The sequence below is a fragment of the Mobula birostris genome, chromosome 8 (genome assembly GCF_030028105.1).
Source record: "Mobula birostris isolate sMobBir1 chromosome 8, sMobBir1.hap1, whole genome shotgun sequence".
In the NCBI taxonomy this organism is placed as follows: domain Eukaryota; kingdom Metazoa; phylum Chordata; class Chondrichthyes; order Myliobatiformes; family Myliobatidae; genus Mobula; species Mobula birostris.
Window position 1 is genome coordinate 168,969,600 of NC_092377.1, and position 25,262 is coordinate 168,994,861.

Consider the following 25,262-nt stretch of genomic DNA (forward strand, 5'->3'; position numbering starts at 1 on the left):
ATTGCCTGCCTGACGTCACTGGTCGCATAACCAGGACTTGTGATATGCACCAGCTGCTCGTACGACCATCTGCCAACAGCTTCCATGGCTTCACATGACCCTGATCAGAAGGCGTGGGGGGGAGGCAGCAGGGTGCTAAACAGGTGCTACACTTTACCCAAGGGTGACCAGAAGACTAGCAGAGGGAAGGAGCACCTTGCACCTCCTTTGGTAGAGACGTATCTCCACCCCACCACCCAGTCATCCATGCTTTTAATCACCCTTCCTAAAATATTGGTCTTTACTTGATTTTCCTTAAAATCTAGTCACATCTCTGCAAAGTGGTTTTCGAGACTTCTCCTGATGTAAACATCTAGTTCTGCAGAACTGGGTCTTCTGAAACACGCCTAACAACTACTAAACACAAGGAATTCTGCAAACGCTGGAAATCTAGAACAGCACACACAAAATGCTGGAGGAACTCAGCAGGTTAGGCAGCATCTGTGGAGAGGAATAAACAGTCAATGTTTCAGGCTAAGAAGGATTTTGGTCTGAAATAAATGCTGCCTGACCTGCTGAGTTTCTCCAGCAGAAACAGATTTATTATCACTGACATATGAGGTGAAATTTGTTGTTTTTTGGCAACAATACATTGCAAAGACAAAAACTTCCTATAAATGACAGAAGTAAATGAACAGTTCAAATAGAAAGTAATGGCGTGGCACTTATAATTCCTGTCCACAGAAGCTGCCTGACCTGCTGAGTTGCTCCAGCGTTTTGTAGGTGTTGAGCAATGTAGCATTCATGGGTTCAGAAATCTGACGGTGGAGGGCAAAAAGCTGCTCCTGAATTGTTGAGTGTGTGTCCTCGGGTTCCGGTACTCGACCGAGGCAATGAGTCTGCATCAGACTGGGGAGCAATGGCAGATTGTCTTCACTGAAGGTACGTTCCTGACTGAGGCTATAAAGCAATCAAATAATGTTATTGTGTCTATTTAAAGTGGAGGTTGGTAGGTTCTTGATTAGTCCGATCATCAAAGGTTACGGGGAGGAGGCACGAGAAAGGGTTGAGAGGGTTAATAAATCAGCTATGTTGGAATGGCGGAGCATATTTGCTAGGCCGTATGGCCTAATTCTGCTCCTGAGTGGTATGGCCTTATGGTCTTTCATGGTCACTACCCCTGACCAGCATAAAAATGAAGAGTCAATTAGCCTCACTCTATATTGTAAGTTAGCTGTGGCTGTACTGAAACCAGATTTTTGTTCCAAATGTATTTAATAAATTGAATATAAGTCATGAAGCTGTTTTGACAAAGACTGGTCTGTTAGTGCTGCTTGGAGGATTTGTAGATTATGTCTGTTCCACTCTAGATCTGTTTGTGTACAAAGGATAGTGTTTTTCGTATTGACATTTCTGGCAATGTTGACATCAGCTTTATCTCAAAATTTCTGCTTTGCTGCGACATATTGGATTTTAAAGAGAGAAAGCATTAGGATATAAAATCTGTAAGGCCATTGAGGATTTGAGTAATTAAATCATACATCATCGATTTTTTAAAAAAATTCAAGTTATATCATCAAGGTTTATAATGTTTCATTGGTAGATCTATTATGTATTGCCCATGAAGAATTTGAAGATGTCTTTGTGACAATCATAATAGATCATAGAACGTTGAAATTTACAGCATACTACAGGCCCTTCGGCCCACAATGTTCTGCCAACTATGTAACCTGCTCTAGAGAATGCCTAGAATTTGCCTAGTGCACAGCCCTCTATGTTTCTAAGCTCCATGTACCTATCTAAGAGGCTCTTAAAAGACTCTATTGTATCCGCTATCACCACCACCGCCGGCAGTGCATTGCATGCACCCATCACTCTCTGTGTGGAAAAACTTACCCCTGACATCCCCTCGGTACCTATTTCCAAGCACCTTAAAACTATACCCCCTCGTGTTAGCCATTTCAGCCCTGGGAAAAAGTCTCTGGCTATCCACAATGCCCCTCATCATCTTATACACTTCTATCAGGTCACCTCTCATCCTCCGTCGCTGCAAGGAGAAAAGGCCGAGTTCACTCAACGTATTCTCATAAGGTACACCCTCCAATCTAGGCAACATCCTTGTAAATCTCCTATGCACTCTCTCTATAGTATCCACATTCTTCCTGTAGTGAGGTGACCAGAACTGAACACAGTACTCCAAGTGAGGTCTGACCAAGGTCTTATATAGCTGTAACATTACCTCATGGCTCTTGAACTCAATGCCATGGTTGATGAATGCCAACACACCATATGCCTTCTTAACAACACTGTCAACCAGCACAGCAGCTTTGAGAGTCCTGTCAACATGGAACCCAAAATCTCTCAGATCCTCCACACTGCCAAGAGTCTTACCGTTTATATTATATTCTGTCTTCAAATTGGATCTACCAAAATGAACCACTTCACACTTATCTGGGTTGACATCCATCTGCCACTTCTCAGCCCAGTTCTGCATTCTATCGATATCCTGCTATAACCTCTGACAACCCTCCAGCCTATACACAACACCCCCAACCTTTGTGTCATCAGCAAACTTACTAACTCACCCTTCTACTTCTTCATCCAGGTCATTTATAAAAATCAGAAAGAGGAGGGGTCCCAGAGCAGATCCCTGCAGAACACCACTAGTTACTGACCTCCAAGCAGAATACGAATCATCTACAACCACCCTTTGCCTTCTGTGAGAAAGCCAATTCTGAATCCTCAAAACAGTGTCTCCTTGGATCATGCCTTCTTACTTTCTGAACGAGCCTTGCATGGGGAACCTTATCAAATGCCTTACTAAAATCCATATACACTACATCCACTGCTCTACCTTTGTCAATGTGTTTTGTTACTTCTTCGAAGAATTCAATCAACTCATAATGCATGACCAGCCCTTGACAAAGCCATGCTGATTATCCCTAATCAGATTATGTCTCTCCAAATGCTCATAAATCCTGCCTCTCAGGATCTTCTCCAACAACCTGCCCACCACTGAAGTCAGACTCACTGGTCTGTAATTTCTTGGGTTATCTCTACTCCCTTTCTTGAACAAAGGAACAACATTTGCAACCTTCTAATCCTCCAGTACTTCTCTCGTCCCTATTGATGATGCAAAGATCATTGCCAGAGGCTCAGCAATCTCCTCCCTTGCTTCCCACAGTAGCCTGGGGTACAACTCATCCGGTCCGGTGACTTATCCAACTTAATGCTTCTCAAAAGCTCCAGCTCATCCTCTTTCTTAATGTCTGTATGCTCAAGCTTTTTTGTCTGCTGTAAGTCATCCCTACAATTGCCAAGGTCTTTTTCCCTGGTGAATATTGAAGCAATGTATTCATTAAGTACCTCCGCTACCTTCTCCGACTCTATGCACACATTTCCACTATTGCACCTGATTGGTCCTATTCTCACATGGTTCATCCTCTTGATCTTCACTTACATGTAGAGTGAATGCCTTGGGGTTTTCCTTAATCCTGCCCACCAAGGCCTTCTCATGGCCCCTTCTGTCTCTCCGAATTCCATTCTTAAGCTCCTTCCTAGCAACCTTGTAACTTTCTAGAGCTCTAACAGTACCTAGTTTTTTTAACTTTTCATACATTTTTCTTTTCTTTTTAACTAGATTTTCTACGTACTTTGTACACCATGGTTCTTTAACTCTACCATCCTTTCCCTGTCTCAATGAAACATACCTATGCAGAATGCCATGCAAATGTTCCCTGAACATTTGCCACATTTCTGCCGTGCATTTCCCCGAGAACATCTGCACTCAATTTATGCTCCCTCATTCCTACCTAATAGCATTATATTTCCCCCTACCCCAATTAAATGTTTTCTCAAATTGTCTGCTCCTATCCCTCTCCAGCACTATGGTGAAGGAGATAGAGTTGTGGTCACTACCTCCAAAATGTTCTCCCACCGAGAGATCTGACACCTGACCAGGTTCATTTCCCAATACCAGATTAAATACAGCCTCTCCTCTATTTGGCTTATCTACATATTGTGTCAGGAAACTTCCTGAACACATCTAACAAACTCCATCCCATCTAAACCTCTTGCTCTAAGGAGATGCAAATTAATATTAGGAAAGTTAAAATCTCCCTTTACAACAACCCTATAATTATTGCACCATTCCAGAATCTGCCTCCCTATCTGCTCTTCGATATCCTTCTACTATTGGGGGGGGGGTCTATATAAAATACCCGGTAGAGTTATTGCCCCTTTCCTGTTTCTGATTTTCATCTACACTGACTCAGTAGATCATACTTCCATGTATTCCTTGTTTTGTGCAGCCGTGACACTATCTCTAATTAGCAATGCCACTCCGCACCTCTATAACCTCCCTTTCTGTTCTTTTTGAAACATCTGAAGCCTGGCACACTCAGCAGCCATCCTGTTCCTGAGACATCCAAGTCTCTGTAATGGCCACAATGTCATAGTTCCATGTATTGATCCACAGTCTAAGTTCATCCACCTTGTTTATGATACTCATTGCATTAAAATAGACACATCTCAAACCATCAGGCTGAGTGCATCTTTGCTGTAACATCTGTCTGTCCTTCCTCACAAACTGCCCACAAGGTGTCTCTACTTGTGTGCCAACCTCCCCATCCTCTACCTCTTCACTTTGGTTCCCACCGCCCTGCAAATCTAGTTTAACCCCTCCCCAATCACATTAGAAAACCTCCCTGCCAGGATATTGGCTCCCCTCGAATTCAAGTGCAACCTATCCTTTCCATACAGGTCACACCTGCCCCAGACGAGGTCCCAATGATCCAGAAATCTGAATCCCTGCCCCCTACATCTTTCAGCTACGCATTTATTCACCACCTCATTTTGTTCCTATACTCACTGTCACGTGGCACAGGCAGTAATCTCAAGATTACTAGCTTTGAGGTCCTGCTTCTCAGCTTCCTTCCTAACTCCCTGTAGTCTGTTTTCAGGACCTCCACCCTTTTCCTGCCTATGTCATTGGTACCAATATGTGCCAGAGCCTGTGGCTGCTCACCCTCCCATTTCAGGATATTGTGGACGTGCTCAGGAACATCACGAACCCTGGCACCTGGGAGGCAAACTACCATCCGTGCTTCCTTTTTGTATCTGCAGAATCACCTATCTGTCCTCCTAACTACAGAGTACCTACTATCGCTACCCTCCTCTTTCGTTCCCTACTCTTCTGAGCCACAGGGCCAGACTCAGTGCCACTGTTGCTTCCCCCAGGTAGGTTGCCCCCCCCACCCAACGCACTCAAAATGGAGTACTTATTGTTAAGGGGTACAGCCACAGGAGTGCTCTCCACCACCTGAGACCCTCCCTTCCCTCTCCTGACGATCACCCACTTATCTGTCTCCTGTGGCCCCCGGGTGACTACCTCCCTGTAGTTCCTGTCTATCACCTCCTCACTCTCCCTAACAAGCCGAAGGTCATCGAACTGCATCTCCAGTTCCCTAACTGGGTCTCTAAGGATCTGCAGCTTGATGCACCTGACGCAGATGTGGCCAACAGAAGGGCTGGAAGACTCCCGGATATCCCACATCTGACACCCAGTACAGAAAACTGGCCTCGCGGTCATACCCACTATTCTAATGCACCAAGCCCTACGAGACACTCCTTTTTCAAATTCTGCTCCCCAACCTGTGTAAAGTTCTCTCCCCCTCTCTATCTTTGTATCAATTGGTCTGCTGCTAATGCACAGAGCCCCGTGAAATGCTCCTTTTTTAAACTTTTCTCCCTGACCTGCGCAGAGCTCTCACTCTTTTCGAACAATTGGCCCGTCGCTAATGCCATAATAATGTGCTCTGTTTTCTCAAGAACAAGTTAAACTGAACTTTACAAGGCAAGAAGTCTTAATGCTGTATAAATCATCTTCTTTAGAGTTATTACTTAAGATATTTTTCTCTTAAGATGATTGAGCGTTTATTCATCCCCAGTTGCCCAAGAAGGGTTTTGATACAACTGATTATTTGCGAGGTCATTTTCGGGAGCAGTTAATTTATGTCTGGTACAGGGTTAAAGAGGTTAAAAACAGAATCTCTAAAGATAAAGCAAAAGGAATATGAGAAATGCAAGAGAACACTTGACAGAAATCAGAAGGGCTAAAACAGGACTGAGGTTGCTCTGGCAAACAAGATGAAAGAGAATCCCAAGGGCTTCTAGAGCTATATTAAGAGCAAAAAGATAGCAAGATACAAAATTGGTCCTCTTGAAGATCAGTGTATCATGGATTCATTGGGAGGACAAACCGGGGTAAGACCTGCAAGGTGAGCGGTAGGGCTCTGAGGTTTGCAAAGCAAAGTAATCGGGAATACAGATCCATAATTCCTTGAAAGCAGCATTACAAGTACATAAGGCCACAACAAAAGCTTTTTGGATATTGGCCTTCATAAATCAGGGCATTGAGTACAGGTGTTGGGATGTTATGTCGAAGTTGTGTATGATGTTGGTGAAGCCTAAGTTAGAGTATTGTGTGCAGGTCTTGTCACTTACCTACAGATATAATACCAATAAGTTTGAAAGGGCACAGAAAAAAAAATTACAAGGATGTTCCCAGGACTTAACCTGAGTTTTAGGGAAAGGTTCAATAGGACTTTATTTCCTGATGTGCAGGAGAATGAGGGGTATCTTACAGAGGTATACACAAACATGAGGGATATAGACAGGGTGAATGCATATAGACTTTGTCCTGTTAGGTTGGGCAAGACTAGAACTAGAGGTTATAGGTTTAGGGTGAAAGGTGAAATATTTACAGAGAACCTGAGGAGGATCTTTTTCACTCAGAGGGTGATGGAACGAGCTGTTCACCTTCAGCAAAAAATGTTGCATTGTCAGATGCTGTTAGCAGCTAGAGGAAGTGGTAGAGGCAGCAGAAGATCAAGATAGTATGTTCTAGAGGGCCTGAAGTGCCTGTTGCTGTGCTTTAGTGCTCTATGACACAGTTGGGTTTTTATAACAATGCAACATCTTTTGCTGAGTTTTTTTTGTTTTTTTCTGGTGTTTTACAAAGTCGACTGAATTTCTCAACTGGGTGAACTTCGATTAGCATTCAGCTGAACATTTCACTCAAAACAGGGCCATTACCTTTAAAGTTCAAAGTAAAATATTATATAGTGTCTGTGAGTTTCATTTATTTACGGTTAGCAGGTGTTCAGACTGCAGTGGAACTCAAACAGAACATCCTTTACATGACATAATAACTTGCAAATGAATCGCGACATCAATGTATCAGAGTACTGCACACCATATTTGTACTCGTGGTGCAGGTGAGGGAATAGACTGCAGGACTAGGATGTAAAATTTTTATTGTTTTGTGGTTTAATTTTCTTATGCTTGCTTGTATTTTTAAATAATTACCTATATTCATACAATTGTTCAGTAGATTTCCAGTAGTTGTAGTATAGCTGATTTTGTATTTTCTAGAAACTTTCCAGTTTTTCTGCAACAGGTACTCTGCCACTCAAATCAGACTAGTTTATAGGTCAATTGTTATTACTGTAGTGTTGTTATCTCTAGTTTGAGTTGAAGACAACCACAACTTTTTTTATTCCTTTGGTTTTTTTTTGTTCTTTATTAAAATGTTCGTAACCTCCAATGTACAACATCACGTTTCCTATATTACACTTCACCAGATGAATTGGTGGGGCAAATCATGCAATCCTGTTTTAGCCGTAAATATGTGAGTTGTTAGAGTCATGGGGCATTACAACTCAGAACCTTGCCCTTCAGCCCATCTAATACATGCTGAACTATTATTCTGCCTAGTCTCATTGACCCACACCTGGACCAAAGCCCTCTATACCCCTCCCATCCATGTACTTACCCAAACTTCTCTTAAATGTTGAAATTGAACCCGTATCCACCACTTTTGCTGACAGCTTGTTCCACTACACCTTCACCACCCTTTGAGTGAAAAGGTTCCCCTCATATTCTTTCTAAATTTCAAGAGTGGGTTCAAGTCTAGTTCCTGCCTATATGTGTAAAGGTTTGGGGCAATGACGTTTTTATTTTCATTCAAATTACAGCTTTTGTGTGCCGGGTTGGAGAGATGTCTCTATAAAAGGAGGTGTAAGGCACTCTTTCCCTCTGCTAGCCTGCAGGTCACCCTTGGGCAAGGTGTAACACCTGTTTAACACCACCCCTGCCCGATCAGGGTCACATGAAGCCATGGGAGCAGGTGGTGGATGGTCGTACGAGCAGCTGGTGCATATCACAAGTCCTGGTTATATGACCACTGATGCCAGGCAGATAATCTCTGAAGAGTAATGATAATGGCTGGTGTCACCCATCTTGTAAAATGCCGCCCAGAAGAAGGCAATGGCAAACCACATTTGGAGAATAAATTCCGAGATCAATCATGGTCATGAATAGAGAAAGGAATGGGAATGCAGCGTTTAGGGGGTCTTCCCCACAGGTAGCGATCCCTTGCAGATTAGGAATGGGTGAAAGACCATGATCGCCCACATCGTACGACATAGCACATGATGATGATGATGATACAGGCTGAATGGTCATATTCCAAATGAATACCCCTCAGGATCTGATTCAGGATGGAACCAACAATATAACTATATAACCTATTGAGAAAACTCATTCACAGATTAAACTAGAAAGCTAAAGGGTGAATCCTTAAACTCGAAAGCCACCTCACAGATCCAAAGACCTTGGTTCAATCCTATGCTATTGTCTCTCTGGAGTTGCACATTGACAGGAACACATAGACAAGGAGCAGAAGTAGGCTACTTAGCCCATCAAGCCTACCCCACCATTCACTGACAATGGCTAAGCTTGGCTGGCCCTTAGTCCCCTTTCTTTGTCCGTTCCCCAGAACCACAATTCCTCAATATTTCAATTATTTACATATATCTACCACCTTTAATCTACGCAGTGGTCTGACTTCCAGCACCCACTGGGGCAGGGAAACCCAGACGTTTACTGCCCTCTTGGCGAAGCTTCAAATGGCCAGCTGCTTCTTCTGAAGCCATGTCCCCTTGTTTGTGACTCTCCCACTAGAGAAATCCAACCTGTCAAGGCCTCTGAGTATTTTATATGTTTGAAGAAGGACATTTCTCATTCCTCTAATTTCCAAGGAACGCAAAACCAAACTGTCCAGCCTGAGAACAACCATCTCATATCAGGACAGAGCTCGGAGAAGTTGGTTTGCACTGCCTCCAATGGTACTGTATCCTTTGTTTAGTTAGAGTGACCAAACCTGTGCCTCCCCAAAACCCTGTACAACTGTAGAAACCCTCCCTGTTCTTAAACCCCAACCCTTCACAATAAAGGCCATCGTACTATTTACCTTCTTAATCTCTTTTGGACCTGCTGCTCTTCTTTGCGATTCATGAACTAGAACATCTCAATCGCTCTGAAATTCACCCATTTGCTGTCTTTATAATCAGTATTTTACACTTTTACACTTTTTATACTTCCCATCTTAAACTCCACTGCTCAGTTTTTCACCTGAACATCTAATCTGACTGTGGCCCTTTGCAGAATGAGATTGGCTTTAGGTTAGTTTTATTTGTCACGTGTACATCAAAACATTGAAACAAACAGTGAAATGCATTGATTGTGGTCCACGATGGGTAAAACCCAAACCACCATTGAGCACATCTACACAGTGTGCTGTCACTGGGAAGCCACATCCATCATCAAGGACCCTCAACACCCTGTCCATGCTCTCTTCTCGTTGCCGCCATCAGGAAGAAGGTACAGGAGCCTCAGGACTCTCACCACCAGGTTCAGGAACAGTTATTAGCCCTCAGCCATCAGGCTCTTGAACCAGAGGGGATAACTTCACTTGCCTCAACACTGAACTGATTCCACAACCTATATACTCATTTTAAGGACTCATCATCTCATGTTCTCTATTTATTGTTTATTTATTTATTGTTATTATTATTTTCTGTTTTCTATTTGCGGTTTGTTGCCTTTTGCATGTTGGCTGTTTGTCCATCCTGTTGGGTGCCCAGTCTCTCATTCGTTCTATTCCGTTTCTTGGATTTATTGTGTATGCTCACAGTAAGTGGATCTCAGGGTTGTATGGGATGGCATATGTGTAGTTTGATAATAAATTTACTTTGAACTTTGATCTTTTGAACAACCAGCATAGCCTCAAATTTATGTTGGGCAGCCTACAAGTGTCGCTATGCTTCTGGCATCAACATAGCATGCCCACAACTTACAAGCCTAACCATTTAGAATGTGGAAGGGAACTGGAGGACCTGTGGGAAACTCATATAAACTCCTTACAGAGAGCGGTGGGAGCTGGAGCCTATCACTGGTGCTGTAAAGCATTGTACTAACCCAAACCTCCACCCCTCCTTCTCCATTTCCCATTCCCTTTTCCTTCTCTCTCCTCACCTCCTTGCCCACCACACTGGTGCTCTTTCCCCCTTTTTTCTTTCTTCCATGTCCTTCTATCTCTTTCACCAATCAACTTCCCAGCTCTTTACCTCATCCACCCCCTCCAGGTTTCACCTATCACCTGGTGGCGCTCTTTCCCCTCCCCCCCCCCCACCTTTTACATCTACTCCTCAGTAGATTTTTTTTCTCCAGTCCTGTTCTGGCCTGAAACGTCAACTGTACATTTTTTTCCATAGATGCTGCCTGGCCTGCTGAGTTCCTCCAGCATTTTGTGTGTGTTATATATGTAAGCAAAGACTGACAAAGACCCAATTTGCAAAAGAAGACAAACAGTGCAAATAAAAAATCATAATATTAAAAGCATGAGTTATAAAGAGTCCTTGAAAGTGAGCTTGTAGGTTATGGAATCACAAACAAGAGAAAATCTGCAGATGCTGGAGATCTAAGCTGCACACACAAAATGCTGGAGGAACTCAGCAGGCCAGGCAGCATCTAAGGAAAAGAATAAACAGTTGACGTTTTGGGCCAAAACCCTTGATCAGAACTCAGGTTACGGAATTAGTTCAGTATTGAGGAGTATGAAGTTAACCACGTTGGTTCATGAGCCTGATTGTTGAGGGGTAATAACTGTTCCTGAACCTGATGGTTGAAGGGTAATAACTGTTCTTGAACCTGGTGGTGTGGGACCTGATGGTTGAGGGATAATAACTGTTCCTGAACCTGGTGGTTTGGGACCTAATGGTTATAGAGTAATAACTGTTTGTGAATCTGGTGGTGTGGGACCTGATGGTTGAGGGGTAATAACTGTTCTTGAACCTGGTGGTGTGGGACCTGATGGTTGAGGATAATAACTGTTCCTGAACCTGTGTCATGGTCCGGATCGGGGTCCCTTTAAATTTACCTTGTTTATGTTACGATCCGGACCGTTGATTCCGTTTCCTTGTGTCCCTCGGCTATGGTGATTAGAGGCAATTAACGCTTGGCTGAACCGGTAGTTTATAGTCTCCGGCTTTCAGCCGTTCGGCTCGGGTGCGTCTGCAAAGTCACCAAGGTACGGCATGCCAATGTCATCTGGCCGGAGCAAGCCTAGTCTCCACCCGAAGCGAGTGCCAGTAATTTGCCTTTCCTTACCGGAGCAACCCTGTCAAGTTACCCCACTAAAGCGAGCCTGCAAAGTTTCCTCACCGAGGTGGGTCCGTCAGTTAATCCGCCGGAGGGAATCAAGATCCGCTGTCTACTGTTCCCGGGCCGAGTCGAGAGCTCACCACTACCTGGAGGCTCCAAGTCAAGTCCTGGCTCCGGCGGCATTCAAGCACCAAGTCGAGTCCTGTCCCTGGCAGCTTCCCAGTTCTGAGTCAAGTCCTGGCCCTGGCAGTCTGTGATTCCTGTCCTACTGCCTTGTCTGAATCCCTTCTCTGCCCCTCTCGCCTCCAGCCCTCGTTTGCAGCCCCCGCCTGCACTTCGGTCTAGTTCCATCACTGGAGCTAGATAGGTACTGTCTGGTGTTCATTCGTGTTGGTCTTATCTTGTCTTGTCCTCGCCTCCGTGGGGTAGGTCAGGCCGTCTTGCCATTGTCCCGTGGGGGGTCATGTTCTGTCTTGTCTTGTCCTTGCCTCCGTGGGGTAAGTCAGGCCATCTTGCCGTTGCCCCATGGAGGGTCATGAGTCCCGGCCCTATGTCCTGTACCCAAGGAGGGGCCCCGGCTCTCTGTTCTGTGTGTGAGCCCCGGCCCTATGTCCTGTACCCAAGGAAGGGTCCCGGCTCTCTGTTCTGTGTGTGAGTCCCGGCCCTATGTCCTGTACCCAAGGAGGGGTCCCGACTCTGTGTTCTGTGTATGTCCATGGTTCCATGTACCTGCTCCCTGAGACTGAGGCTCTGTGTTCCCATGTTCCTCCTCTCCCTAGCCCATGTCATGTCCTTGCCTGGTTCTGGGGTCCGAGCACGAGGCAAGACCCAGGTACTGGGTCCTTGCCCAGTCTCTGGCTCGGAGTCCATACCCTAGCCTCTTCATGTCTCTGCTAGTTCTGGGAGCCGATTCCGAGTCCAAGCCCAGACCCTTGGTCCCAGCCTAGTTGTAGTCCTGAGTCCTTGTCCAGTTCACTATTTCCTGCTCCTGCCTTGCTCTCCTGGTATCGAACAATAAACTAAATTTAAGTAACCTCACAAGATGTGTCTTGCATTTGGGTCCACCCTTGCTCCCAATGCCCTGCCATTGTGACAACCTGGTGATGTGGGACCTGACGGTTGAGGATAATAACTGTTCCTGAACCTGGTGGTGTGGGACCTGATGTTTGAGGGGTAATAACTGTTCCAGAGCCTGGTGGTGTGGGATCTGATGGTTGAGGGGTAATAACTGTTCCTGAATCTGGTGGTGTGGGATCTGATGGTTGAGGGGTAATAACTGTTCCTGAATCTGGTGGTGTGGGATCTGATGGTTGAGGGGTAATAACTGTTCCTGAACCTGGTGGTGTGGGATCTGATGGTTGAGGGGTAATAACTGTTCCTGAACCTGGTGGTGTGGGACCTGAAGTTTGAGGGGTAATAACTGTTCCTGAACCTGGTGGTGTGGGACCTGATGGTTGAGGGGTAATAACTGTTCCTGAACCTGGTGGTGTGGGACCTGATGGTTGAGGGGTAATAACTGTTCCAGAGCCTGGTGGTGTGGGACCTGATGGTTGAGAGGTAATAACTGTTCCAGAGCCTGGTGGTGTGGGACCCTGATGGTTGTAGGGTAATAACTGTTCCTGAACCTGGTGGTGTGGGACCTGATGGTTGAGGGGTAATAACTGTTCCAGAGCCTGGTGGTGTGGGATCTAAGGCTTCGGTACCTCCAGACAGTTTGTTGTAATGAGAAGTGAACATAGCATGAATGGTGGAGCCAGTGACCTCCAGTCTTAGGAATCTGGTTCAGTAATAACGGTGAAGGAAATCTTCAAGGAATATGGATGTTTCCCACTGCAATTGCTTTAAGTGCATTTGGGCATAGAGGAAGGAGCTTATGTTTATTTTTATTCTAATCATGAAAAGTAAGTAATTTGAAAGTGTCAATTTACTTTTCTTTAGCAAGAGCCAAATCGATCATTGGAAGAAAATTGAAGTGCTTTAGTGAGGTGGTGCATCTAATCACTCTATCTCTCTTCATTCCTTTCAGGTGATGACTTGTACGAAAGCTCTCCTTATGAGCCCGTTAGCTCACGCCTCTCTGACATATCTCGACTTGCTGCAATCAGTTCAGGTAAAGGAAATAAGGTTCCTTTGAACTTCTCTTCAAATGTTTTCTGCTTTCAAAGAGGGAAATGATTTGGAGATTTATTAAAGAATAAGTATCCAGCAGCATTAAATCCCACAGATTCAAGTTAAGTGGCTAAATCCCACTATAAAATTCCATAAACGACAGAGCAAGCCTTGTAATCCCTCACAATAGAAATAGAATTTGGTCTTATAACCATATAACCATATAACAATTACAGCACGGAAACAGGCCATCTCGGCCCTTCTAGTCCGTGCTGAACTTCTACTCTCACCTAGTCCCATCGACCTGCACTCGGTCCATAACCCTCCATTCCCTTCCTGTCCATATATCTATCCAATTTAACTTTAAACGACAACATCGAACCTGCCTCAACCACTTCTGCTGGAAGCTCGTTCCACACAGCCACCACTCTTTGAGTAAAGAAGTTCCCCCTCATGTTACCCCTAAACTTTTGCCCTTTAACTCTCAACTCATGTCCTCTTGTTTGAATCTCCCCTACTCTCAATGGAAAAAGCCTATCCACGTCAACTCTATCAATCCCCCTCATAATTTTAAACACCTCTATCAAGTTCCTGCTCAACCTTCTACGCTCCAAAGAATAAATACCTAACTTGTTCAACCTTTCTCTGTAACTTTCTCTGAAACCCGGGCAACATTTTAGTAAACCTCCTCTGTATTCTCTCAATTTTATTGACATCCTTCCTATAATTCGGTGACCAGAACTGTACACAATACTCGAAATTTGGCCTCACCAATGCCTTATACAATTTCAACATTACATCCCAGCTCCAATACTCAATGCTCTGATTTGTAAAGGCCAGCATACCAAAAGCTTTCTTCACCACCCTATCCACATGAGATTTCACCTTCAGGGAACTATGCACCATTATTCCTAGATCCCTCTGTTCTACTGCATTCTTCAATGCCCTACCATTTACCATGTATGTCCTATTTTGATTAGTCCTACCAAAATGTAACACCTCACATTTTTCAGCATTAAACTCCATCTGCCATCTTTCAGCCCACTCTTCTAACTGGCCTAAATCTCTCTGCAAGCTTTGAAAACCTACTTCATTATCCACAACGCCACCTATCTTAGTATCATCTGTATACTTACTAATCCAATTTCCACCCCATCATCCAGATCATTAATATATATGACAAACAACACTGGACCCAGTACAGATCCCTGAGGCACACTGCTACACACCGTCCTCCAATGTGACACACAGTTATCCACCACTACTCTCTGGCATCTCCCATCCAGCCACTGCTGAATCTATTTTACTACTTTGATATTAATGCCTAACGATTGAACCTTCCTAACTAACCTTCCATGTGGAACCTTGTCAAAGGCCTTACTGAAGTCCATATAGACAACATCCACCGCTTTACCCTCGTCAACTTTCCTAGTAACCTCATCAAAAAATTCAATAAGATTTGTCAAACATGACCTTCCACACACAAATCCATGTTTTCTGTTCCTAATCAGACCCTGTCTTGTCAGATGGTAGAAAATGTTGGCCCAGCTCAGAGCTGCTCCATTTGCTGCCTATTACTGATGGGACAGATTAGGTCGGACCTTTCAGGGTCTGGGGTGTGAATGGACAGTTGGGACGAAAGATCCCAACTTTGTAGGGTTGCTGGGGCATTTGTCTTCTCCTGCTCTGGTTTAGCCTATCATCTTATGAGCTTCAGATTAAACAATCCTAAATTTGATCTGCATTCGCGACACTTTAAAGCCGCATTGTTGAAATAGACATAACTTGTTGAAAATATGGATGTGTTGGTGACCTCCAGGAATGGAGGTGATATGATTTGAGTCTGGTTGCTTAACTTTGTCTGGTATTAATTTTTAATGTTAGTGAAGGTATAGTGTGGAAGTCATGACAAGGCAAGGGTTAAGGTAAATGTCTAAGTAAAGATGATTTAAAGGTACTGTGCTGTCCACCCAGGCAAGAAAGGTCTTTGAAGAACATCGCTTCCCTCTGTACAGCAGGGGACCAGAGCCATTTGACATACTGAGATGAGATAAGAATACAAACGAAGGGTTCTAGGGTGACACATACTATTCATCAGTTACTTTACTAATTCTGAAGTATTATTAGCCTTTAACATGAAGATTCTATTGGCTATTATTACTGAATTGTCATAGTGTGACTGGTGAATGATCATGTAAGGAATGATTACACAAGACTACCAACTGGCCAACCTACATAACCGCTAGTCAATTCAATATAAAAATGGTGTTTCTTTGTTCAAACTTCAGGACAGTTTGTTGATGGGGCTGGGCTGTTCTCCTTGTGTACAAGTACAGTAAATAAAGTGTGATTGAAGAACGAGTAAGTTGTCAGAGTAAGCTGTTCATCGGAGATAACACTAATTCTAGTCAATGAGGCGCTTGATGTCCACATCTTAGTTTTCATCAACAGACCCGTGAGCATGTGGTAAAATACCACTTGGCTATCATACAACAACAACTTAGATTGGAGTAGTGCTCTGACTTCAGCAGACTTTACCAAGGTGTTTCACAAGTGCTTCAGGTAACATTTGACTGTACCCCAAATGGTGATATTAGGACACAGCATGTATTAAGGAGTGTACTTAAAGTGTAGGGAGAACTCAGGTGCTCACTAGAGTTTGTGATGTGACTGTTGGAGGTTATGATTGGGGAGGTGATGAAATCATTGGGTTTCCCTCACGATCCTGGGAACCAAGTGCCATTGGCCTCTTCAGACGGGCTGAGTTTTACTGACAATGAAAAATGCTAATTTCTCACTCTGTCCCTGGTGGAATGTTTCCTTGAGTCCATTCCCTGCAATCAATCCTCCTTTTTTCTATTCTTCAAGAGGACTAGAACATAAAAGCAAGGATGTGATGCTGAGGCTTCTATAGGCATTGGTCAGACCACATTTGGAGCAGTATGTGCAGTTTTGGGCCCCATATCTAAGAAAGGATGTGCTGGCATGGGAGAGGGTCCAGAGGATGTTTACGAGAATGATTCTGGGAATGAAAGAGTTAACATATGAGAAGCATTTGATGGCTTTGCAACTTTACTCACTTGAATTGAGAAGAATGAGGAGGGGATCTCACTGAGATCCAGTGAGTATTGAAAGGCTTAGATAGAGTGAATCTGTAGAGGATGTTTCCTAAGGTGAGGTAGTCCAGGGCCAAGGCCCACACCCTCACAATATGAGGATGTCCATTTAGAATAGGGATGAGGAGGAATTTCTTTAGACAGAGGGTGGTGAATCTGTGGGATTCATTGCCACAGGTAGCTGTGGATGCCAAGTCCTTGTGTATATTTAAGATGGATAGGTTCTTAATTCGTCAGGATGTCAAAAGTTACCAGGAGAATGGGGCAGAGAGGGATAATAAGACCATGAGATAGAGCAGAAGTAGGCCATTCGGCCCATCGAGTCTGCTCCTCCATTCAATCATGGGCTGATCCAATTCTTCCAGGCATCTCCACTCCCTGCCTTCTCCCCGTACCTTTCGATGCCCTGGTTAATCAAGAACCTACCTATCTCTGCCTTAAATGAATCCAATGACTTGGCCTCCACAGCTGCTCATGGCAACAAATTCCACCCTCCAACTAAGAAATTTCTCCGCATCTCTGTTCTAAATGGATGTCCTTCAATCCTGAAGTCATGCCCTCTTGTCGTGGACTCCCCAACTATGGAAAATAACTTTGCCATATTTAATCTGTTCAGGCCTTTTAACATTCGGAATGCTTCTATGAGATCCCCCTTCATTCTCCTGAACTCCAGGGAATCCAGTCCAAGAGCTGCCAGACGTTCCTCATACCGTAACTCTTTCATTCCTGAAATCATTTGTATGAATCTTCTCTGAACCCTCTCCGATGTCAGTATATCTTTTTTAAAATAAGGAGCCCAAAACTGCACACAATACTCCAAGTGTGGTCTCACGAGTGCCTTATAGAGCCTCAACATCACATCCCTGCTCTTCTATTCTATATCTCTAGAAATAATAAATCAGCCATGATGGAATGGCCAAACAGACTTGATGGGCTGAATGGCCTAATTCTGCTCCTATGACTGATGGTGTATGTTCTGTTATTTTAAGTACTTTTCTCCCAAACTCCTGTCTTTCTTTTGTGAAATTCAGTCGACAAATCTTTTGCTGCTCTATCTGAACTCAAATAAATGCTTTTGAAGTGTTGTGAATGGAAATATTGGCTCCAATTACAACACTGATAATTAAAAAGAAAAATTATTCCACATTATTATATGACTTTTTCTGATTATCCTGGTCTCTCGATGCAGGCAGGATTTTAATCAAAGGAGTTGTTCATTTATTAGAAAGCTACTTTAAAGGAACATTTTAGATAGATCAAATCAGCTACCCTGGCACTGAACTAAAACCCCAATTACAATTTCTTTCATCTACTCACAGCGATGTTAAGATTCTTTTTATTAACATGTAGACAGGTGCCGTCTTGTTGATATAGGTAGTCAGCCTCTAATGACACCAAATGTTTAGTGCCTGGCTGCATCTTAAGTTTCCCCTTGTAGAACAGGCTTGGAAATTGGATGGTTTCAACCAGTTGTGTGATACTGGTGTCTCAAACATGAGAAGGTCATGTGGTTAACACACACAAAATGCTGGAGGAACTCAGCAGATCAGGCAGCATCTGTGGAGAGGAATAAAGTGTCAATGTTTCAGGCTGAGACAGGATCCCAATGAGAACATGGTTTATTACACAACACCCAATCCCAGAATGGCTACTCTAAAAAGCCATCACATTGGCATTCTACGTGCTTACTCTCTTTAGATCAAGTACCATCCTGATTTTCCCAATCTACCCGCTGTTTGAAATCCCCCATGATTATTGCAACGTTGTTCTTTTCCATCTCCTGTTGGAGGAGGAGAAGATGGCAGCGCGACGCAGCGTGCGCGGCCTCTCCATTGAATGATATCTGTAATCTGTCAAGTAGGGGACCGTGCACAATCCTGATTTGACGGAGACAGATGTGAGAGTACGGAGGAACATTTGGAGAAACTTCTGAAATGCCCATTTCACTGCCGCTGCTACTGTGTGGTAACTGGAATGTCTGGAGCAGAAGGCCCTAAATCCTCGGTTTTGCTTGTTTCGGCGGCCGGGGTTAGATTGAAGGCGCCCGGCAGAGGATTGCGCTCGGGAGGCTGTATCGGAGGGGCTGGTCGGAGGCTCAAAGTTTTCGGATGGATGGACTCACTGTCGGCTGTGGTCGGCTGCTTCCAAGGCATCAGCAGTTGTCGATGCCTGGAGGTTTATGGCAGGGAGTTTCTCCCTTTTGCCGTCTGCTATCAGGGACTCGGGAGTCGATTGGGACTTGAGACTTTTTTTAATTGTGCCCCTGGTCTGTTCTTTATCAAATTATGGTATTGCTTTGCACTGCTGTAACTATATGTTATAATTATGTGGTCCTGCCAGTGTTAGTCTTTGGTTTGTCCTGTTTTTTTGTGATATCACTCTGGAGGAACATTGTATCATTTCTTAATGCAAGTATGCATTTCTAAATGACAATAAAAGAGGACTGAGTGTTCTCATAATCTAAATATGTGGCCCATATGGTGGAGGGAAACTGGTTCGGTCTGGTGTCCAGGAGGAAATGGTGAGGTTAGGAGTCTCTTAGGAGGCAGTCATCATAATATGATTGAATTCATACTGCAATTTGAGAGGGAGAAACACAAATCACGTGTATCAGTATTGCAATGGAAAAGAGGAAATTACAGAGGCATGAGAGAGCAGCTTGCCCAGGTAGATTGGAGGGGGACGCTAGCGGGGATGACGACAGAACAGAGGTGGCTGAAGTTTCTGGGAATAGTTCCAAGGGGATATGTCCCATGGAAGAAGTTGTTCTCAAATGGCAGGTGTTTGCAACCATGGCTGACAAGAGAAGTTAAAGCCTGCATAAAAGCAATGGAAATGGTATATAAGGTGGCAAAAGTGAGTGAAAAGTTGGATGATTGGGAAAGCTTTAAAATCCAACAAAAGGCAACTAAAAAAAGCTATATGAAGGGAAAAGATAAAATATGAGGGCAAATTAGCTGATAATATAAAGCAGGATACTGAAAGTTTTTTTCAGTTATATAAAGAATAAAATGACAGGTGAGAGTTGATATTGTGCCACTGGAAAATGATGCTGATGAGGTAGTAATGGGGGACAAAGAAATGGTAGATGAATCTAATAAGTACTTTGTTTCATTCTTTACTGTGGAAGACACTAGCTATATGCCAGAGGTCCGTCAGTGTCAGGGAGCAGGAATTGGTGCCATTGCTAGTACAAAGGAAAAAGTGCTAGCAAACAAAGGTCTTAAGGTGGATAAGTCACCTGGACCAGATGGGTTACATCCAAGAGTCCTGAAGGAGGTTGCTGAAGAGATAACGGATGCATTGGTCATGATCTTTCAATAATCACTTGATTCTAGCATGGTCCCAGAGGACTGGAAAATTGCAAATGTCACTCCACCCTTTAAGAAGGGAGGAAGACAAAAGAGAGGAAATTATCGACCAGTTAGCCTAACCTCAGTGGTTGGGAAAGTGTTGGAGTCTATTATTAAGGATGAGGTTTTGGGGTACTTGGAGACTACTGATAAGTCAAAGTGAGCATGGCTTCTGTCAGGGGAAATCTTGCCTGATAAATCACAAACAAGAAAAAATCTGCAGATGCTGGAACACCGAGCAACACACACAAAATGCTTGAGGAACTCAGCAGGCCAGGCAGCATCTATGGAAAAAGTACAGTCGACGTTTCAGGCCAAAGCCCTCAGGTGGGACTGGAGAAAAATAGCTGAAGAGTAGATTTAAAAGGTGGGTGGAAGGGAGAGTGAACCACCAGGAACTAGGTGAAACCTGGAGGGGGAGGGATGAAGTAAAGATCTGGGAAGCTGATTGGTGAAAGAGACTGAAGGCCATGGGCCATGGAAGAAAGTAAAAGGGGGAAGGAGCATCAGAGGAAGGCGATGGGTGGACAAGGAGATGAGGTGAGAGAGGGAAAAGGGGATGGAAAATGGGGGGGAGAATAGTTTTGGGTCATTACCAGAAGTTTGAGAAATCAATGTTCATGTCATCAGGTTGGAGGCTACCAAAACGGAATGTAAGGTGTTGTTCCTCCAACCTGAGTGTGGTTTCATCACGACAGTGGAGAAGGCCTTGGTTGGACGTGTCAGAATGGGAATGGGAAGTGGAATTAAAATGGGTGACCACTGGGAGACTTCGCTTGTTCTGGTGGACGGAGCTCAGCAAGACTGTCTCCCGATGTACACCGGGTCTCACCGATGTACAGGAGGCCACACTGGGAGCAGCAAACACAGTAAGTGACCCCAACAGATTCACAGGTGAAGTGTTACCTCACTTGGATGGTAGTGAGGGAGGAGGTGTAGGGGCAGGTGAAGCACTTGTTCCACTTGCAAGAATAAGTGCCAGGAGGGAGATCAGTGGGAAGGGATGAATGGGCAAGGGAGTCGCATAGGGAGCAATCCCTGTGGAAAGCAGAAAGTGGCGGAGAGGGAAGGACGTGCTTGCTGGTGGGATCCTGTTGGAGGTGGCGGAAGTTTCGGAGAATTATGTGCTGGACACTGAGGCTGGTGGAGTGGTAGGTGAGGACAAGAGGAACCCTTTGGGGTGGCGGGAGGATGGGGTAAGAGCAGGCATGCGTGAAATGGAAGAGATGCGGTTGATGGGAGTGTTGATGGTGGAGGAAGGAAAGCTCTTTTCTTTGAAAAAGGAAATCTCTTTCGTTCTAAAATGAAAAGCCTCATCCTGAGAGCAGATGCGGCGGTAATGGAGGATTTGAGAAAAGAGGATCATGTTCTTACAAGTGGCAGAGTGGGACGAGGTGTAGTCTAGAAATCTGTGGGAGTCCGTGGGTTTGTAATTGACATTGGTGGATAAGCTTTCTCGGGAGACAGAGACAGTGAGATCGAGGAAGGGGAGGGAGGTGTTGGAAATGGAGCAGGTAAATTTGTGGGCAGAGTGGAAGTTGGAGACAAAGCAGACGAAGTTGATGAGATCAGCATGGGTGCAGGAAGCAGCACCAATGCAGTCGTCGATGTAGCATAGGAAAAGTGAGAGACGGTCACCAGTGTAGGCGTGCAACATAGACTGTTCCACGTAGCCGACAAACAGACAGGCATAGCTGGGAGCCATGCGAGTGCCCATGGCTACCCCTTTTGTTTGAAGGAGGTGGGAGGAGTCAACGGAGAAATTATTGAGAGTGAGGACAAGTTCCGTGAGGCAGAGGAGAGTGGTGGTGGAGGGGAAATGATTGGGTCCAGTATCCAGAAAAAAACGGAGAGCTTTGAGGCCTTCCTGGTGAGGGATGGAGGTGGATAGGGACTGGACGTCCATAGTAAGAATAAGATGATGGGGGTCAGCGAACTTGAGATCCTTGAAAAAAATCAAGAGTGTGTGAGGTGTTGCGGATGTAGGTGGGAAGGGACTAAACCAGGGGGGATAAGACAGAGTCAAGGTATACCAATATGAGTTCAGTGGGGCAGGAACAAGCTGAAACAATGGGTCTACCTGGACAAGCGGGCTTGTGGGTCTTGGGTAGGAGGTAGAGATGGGAGCTGCAGGGTGCAGGAACTATGAGGTTGGTGGCGATGCATGGGAGATTCCCAGAGTCAGTAAGGTTGGCGATGGTGTGGGAGACAATGGCCTGGTGTTTCTTAGTGGGGTCCTGTTCGAGGGGTAGGTAAGGAGGAGGTGTCTGAGAGTTTTCGCTGGGCCTCAGCAAGGTAGAGGTCAGTATGCCGGAATACTCCAGCACCTCTCTTGTCTGCGGGTTTGATGGTGAGGTTAGGATTAGTCCCATTCGAGGGGCAAGTAATGTCCACTGTACTTTTTCCAGAGATGCTGCCTGGCCTGCTGAGTTTCTCCAGCATTTTGTGTGCATCTTGCTTGACAAATCTGTTGGAACTCTTCCAGGAAATAACAAGCAGGGTAGACAAAGTGGATGCCATTTACTTAGATTTTCAGAAGGTATTTGATAAGGTGCCTTACATGAGGCTGCTGAACAAGATAAAATCCTATGGTGTTACAGGAAAGATACTGGCATGGATAGAGGAATGGCTGACAGGCAGGAGGCAGTGAGTGGGAATAAAGGGAGCCTTTTCTGGTTGGCTACCAAAGACTAGTGATGTTCCTCAGGTGTTGTTATTGGGACTGCTACTTTTCACATTGTTTGTCAGTGATTTAGATAGTAAAACTGATGGCTTTGTGGCAAAGTTTGTGGATGATACGAAGATAGGTGGAGGGTTAGGTTATGCTGAGGAAGCAATGCGATTGCAGCAGAACTTAGGCAAACTGGAAGAATGGGCAAAAAAGTGGCAGATGGAATACAGTGTTGGGAAATGCATGATAATGCATTTTGGTAAAAGGAACAAAAGTGCAGACTATTTTCTAAATGGGGAGAAAATTCAAACAGGTGCAAAGGGACTTAGGAGTCCTCATGCAAGACCCCAGAAGGTTAATTTACAGGTTGAGTCTGTGGTAAAGAAGGCAAGTGCAATGTTGGAATTCATTTCAAGGGGAATAGAATATAAAAACAAGGAGATAATGCTGAAGCTTTGTAAAACACTAGTCAGGCTGCACTTGGAGTATTGTCAACAGTTTTGAGCCCCTTATCCGGAAAAGGAAGAGTTGTCATTAGAGAGAGTCCAGAGGAGGTTCACAGGGATGATTCCAGGAATGAAGTGGTTAATATATGAGGAACGTTTGGCAGCTTTTGGGTCTGTACTCACTGGAATTCAGAAGAATGTGGAGGGATCTCATTGAAACCTACCGAATGTTGAAAGGACTAGATGAGATGGATATAGATAGGATGGAGTGGGGATGTCCGGAACTGGAGAGCACAGCCTCAAAATTGAGGCACAATCTTTCAGAACAGAGTTAAGGAGGAATTTTTTTTAGCCAAAGAGTGATGAATCTGTGGGATGCTCTGCCACAGACCACAGTGGAGGCCAAGTCCGCGGGTCTACTTAAAGCAGAATTTGATCGTTTCCTGATCGGTCAGAGCATCAAAGGATATCGGGAGAAGGCAGGTGTGGGGTTGAGTGTGATCTGGGATCAGCCATGATGGAAAAGACGTGATAGGCTGAATGGCCTAATTCTTATGGGCAGAGGAAGGATCAGCCCTGATGGAATTGTGGAGCAGACGCGATGGGCTGAATAGCCTAATTTTGCTCCTAGCTGTTGTGTTCTTATGGTCTAACCATGGGGTCCTTTATCAGTACTACAGTTCACTTCTACCCCCTCCCCTTGTCTTCTGAGCTAGAGATCTGGTGGCTGTAGCTCCCCCCAGTTGGTCGTCCCTGACAAGAGTATCCAAAATGGTGTACTTATTATTGAGTGCACTGGTCACAGGAGTACTCTGTACCGGCTGCCCATTTACTTTCCTTCTTCTGACAGTCACTCAGTTACCTGCCTCCTACAACCTAGCGGTGACTACCTTCCTGTTGCTCCTATCTTCACTTCCTCAGTTTCCCCTGTGAGCCAAAGCTGCAGCTCCAGTTCCTTAACATGTTCTCTGAGGAGCAGCAGCTCTGTGCGCGTGCTGTAGATGTGCTTATCTGGAGGTTGAAGGTCTCCCAAAATTCCCACACCTCACACAAAGAATGCAACGGACCCCCTGGAGCCATTCTCACTGCTCTAACTGTGCATTAACAGAGAAAGAATGAAGAACGAAGAAGAAGAACCTCACCAGATACTTACCTCACCCAAGCCTGTTCTCGCCAAATCATCATCAGCCAAAGCCTTTACACTCTACACTATTCCACGCCAACAAAGGCCGATTCGCTTGTCCATGCCTCATTCTTATTTGACTTTGCTAATGATTCACAATTTGATTGGGGCACTGAAAAACTCTGAAAGCCCATGAATACTCCCTTTTAAATCTTACATACTGACCTTTGAGTAATCTCCTCTCTCGCTCCTGATTTGCTTTGGCTACTGGAAAACACTGAAAGCTTGTGAACAGTCTCTTTTAAATCTCACACACTGACCTCTGGGTCATCTCCTCTCTCGCTCCTGATTTGATTGGGTCATTGCAAAACACTGAAAGCCCATGAACACCCCCTTTTTAAATCTCAGTGACTGACCTTTCAGTCGTCTCCTCTCTTGCTCCTGATTTGATTGGACCACCAGAAAACACCGGAAGCCTGTGAACACCCCTTTTTAAATCTCACACACTGACCTGTGAGTTGCCTCCTCTCTCGCTTCTGATTTGATTTGGCTACTGAAAAATCTTCCCGTACTGGGAGTCTCTGAAACAAAAAGATAGAGATAGAGTACGATAACAGGCCCTTCTAGCCTAACACATTCTGCTGCCCAATTACACCCATGTGACCAATTAAATTATGAACCCGAAAATCTTTGGAATGTGGGAGGAAAGTGGTTCACCTGGGGGAAACCCATATGGTCATGGAGAGAATGTACAAAGGAAAGTATGAGATATCCTGCTGAAAGGTCTTGGCCCGATACGTGGACTGCACTCTTTTCCATAGATGCTGCCTGGCCTGCTGAGTTCCTCCAGCATTTTGTGTGTGTTATGAGGTGAAAGTTGAGAGGTTTAGAGGAGTTCTGAAGGGGAAATTGTAATTGTAATCTTGTAATGTGAAGGATTAGTTTACTTGTCCATTGAAA

The 25,262-nt window shown here is 44.6% G+C and overlaps 1 protein-coding gene and 1 long non-coding RNA gene across 2 annotated transcripts in view; one reads left to right on the plus strand and one right to left on the minus strand.

Annotated features, from left to right (window-relative positions):
* Nucleotides 1-25,262, plus strand: part of gfra2b (GDNF family receptor alpha 2b) — a 485,436-nt gene that overhangs the window by 164,770 nt on the left and 295,404 nt on the right. The window contains exon 3 of the mRNA XM_072266823.1: nt 13,511-13,594. Within this exon, the coding sequence (XP_072122924.1) occupies nt 13,511-13,594 (84 nt within the window). The remainder of the gene's footprint in view (nt 1-13,510; nt 13,595-25,262) is intronic.
* Nucleotides 892-24,591, minus strand: LOC140201959 (uncharacterized). Its single transcript, XR_011886997.1, has 3 exons — nt 24,528-24,591; nt 18,027-18,266; nt 892-939 (listed from the first exon to the last, which is right to left on the minus strand). It is a non-coding gene; the product is annotated as an uncharacterized lncRNA (long non-coding RNA).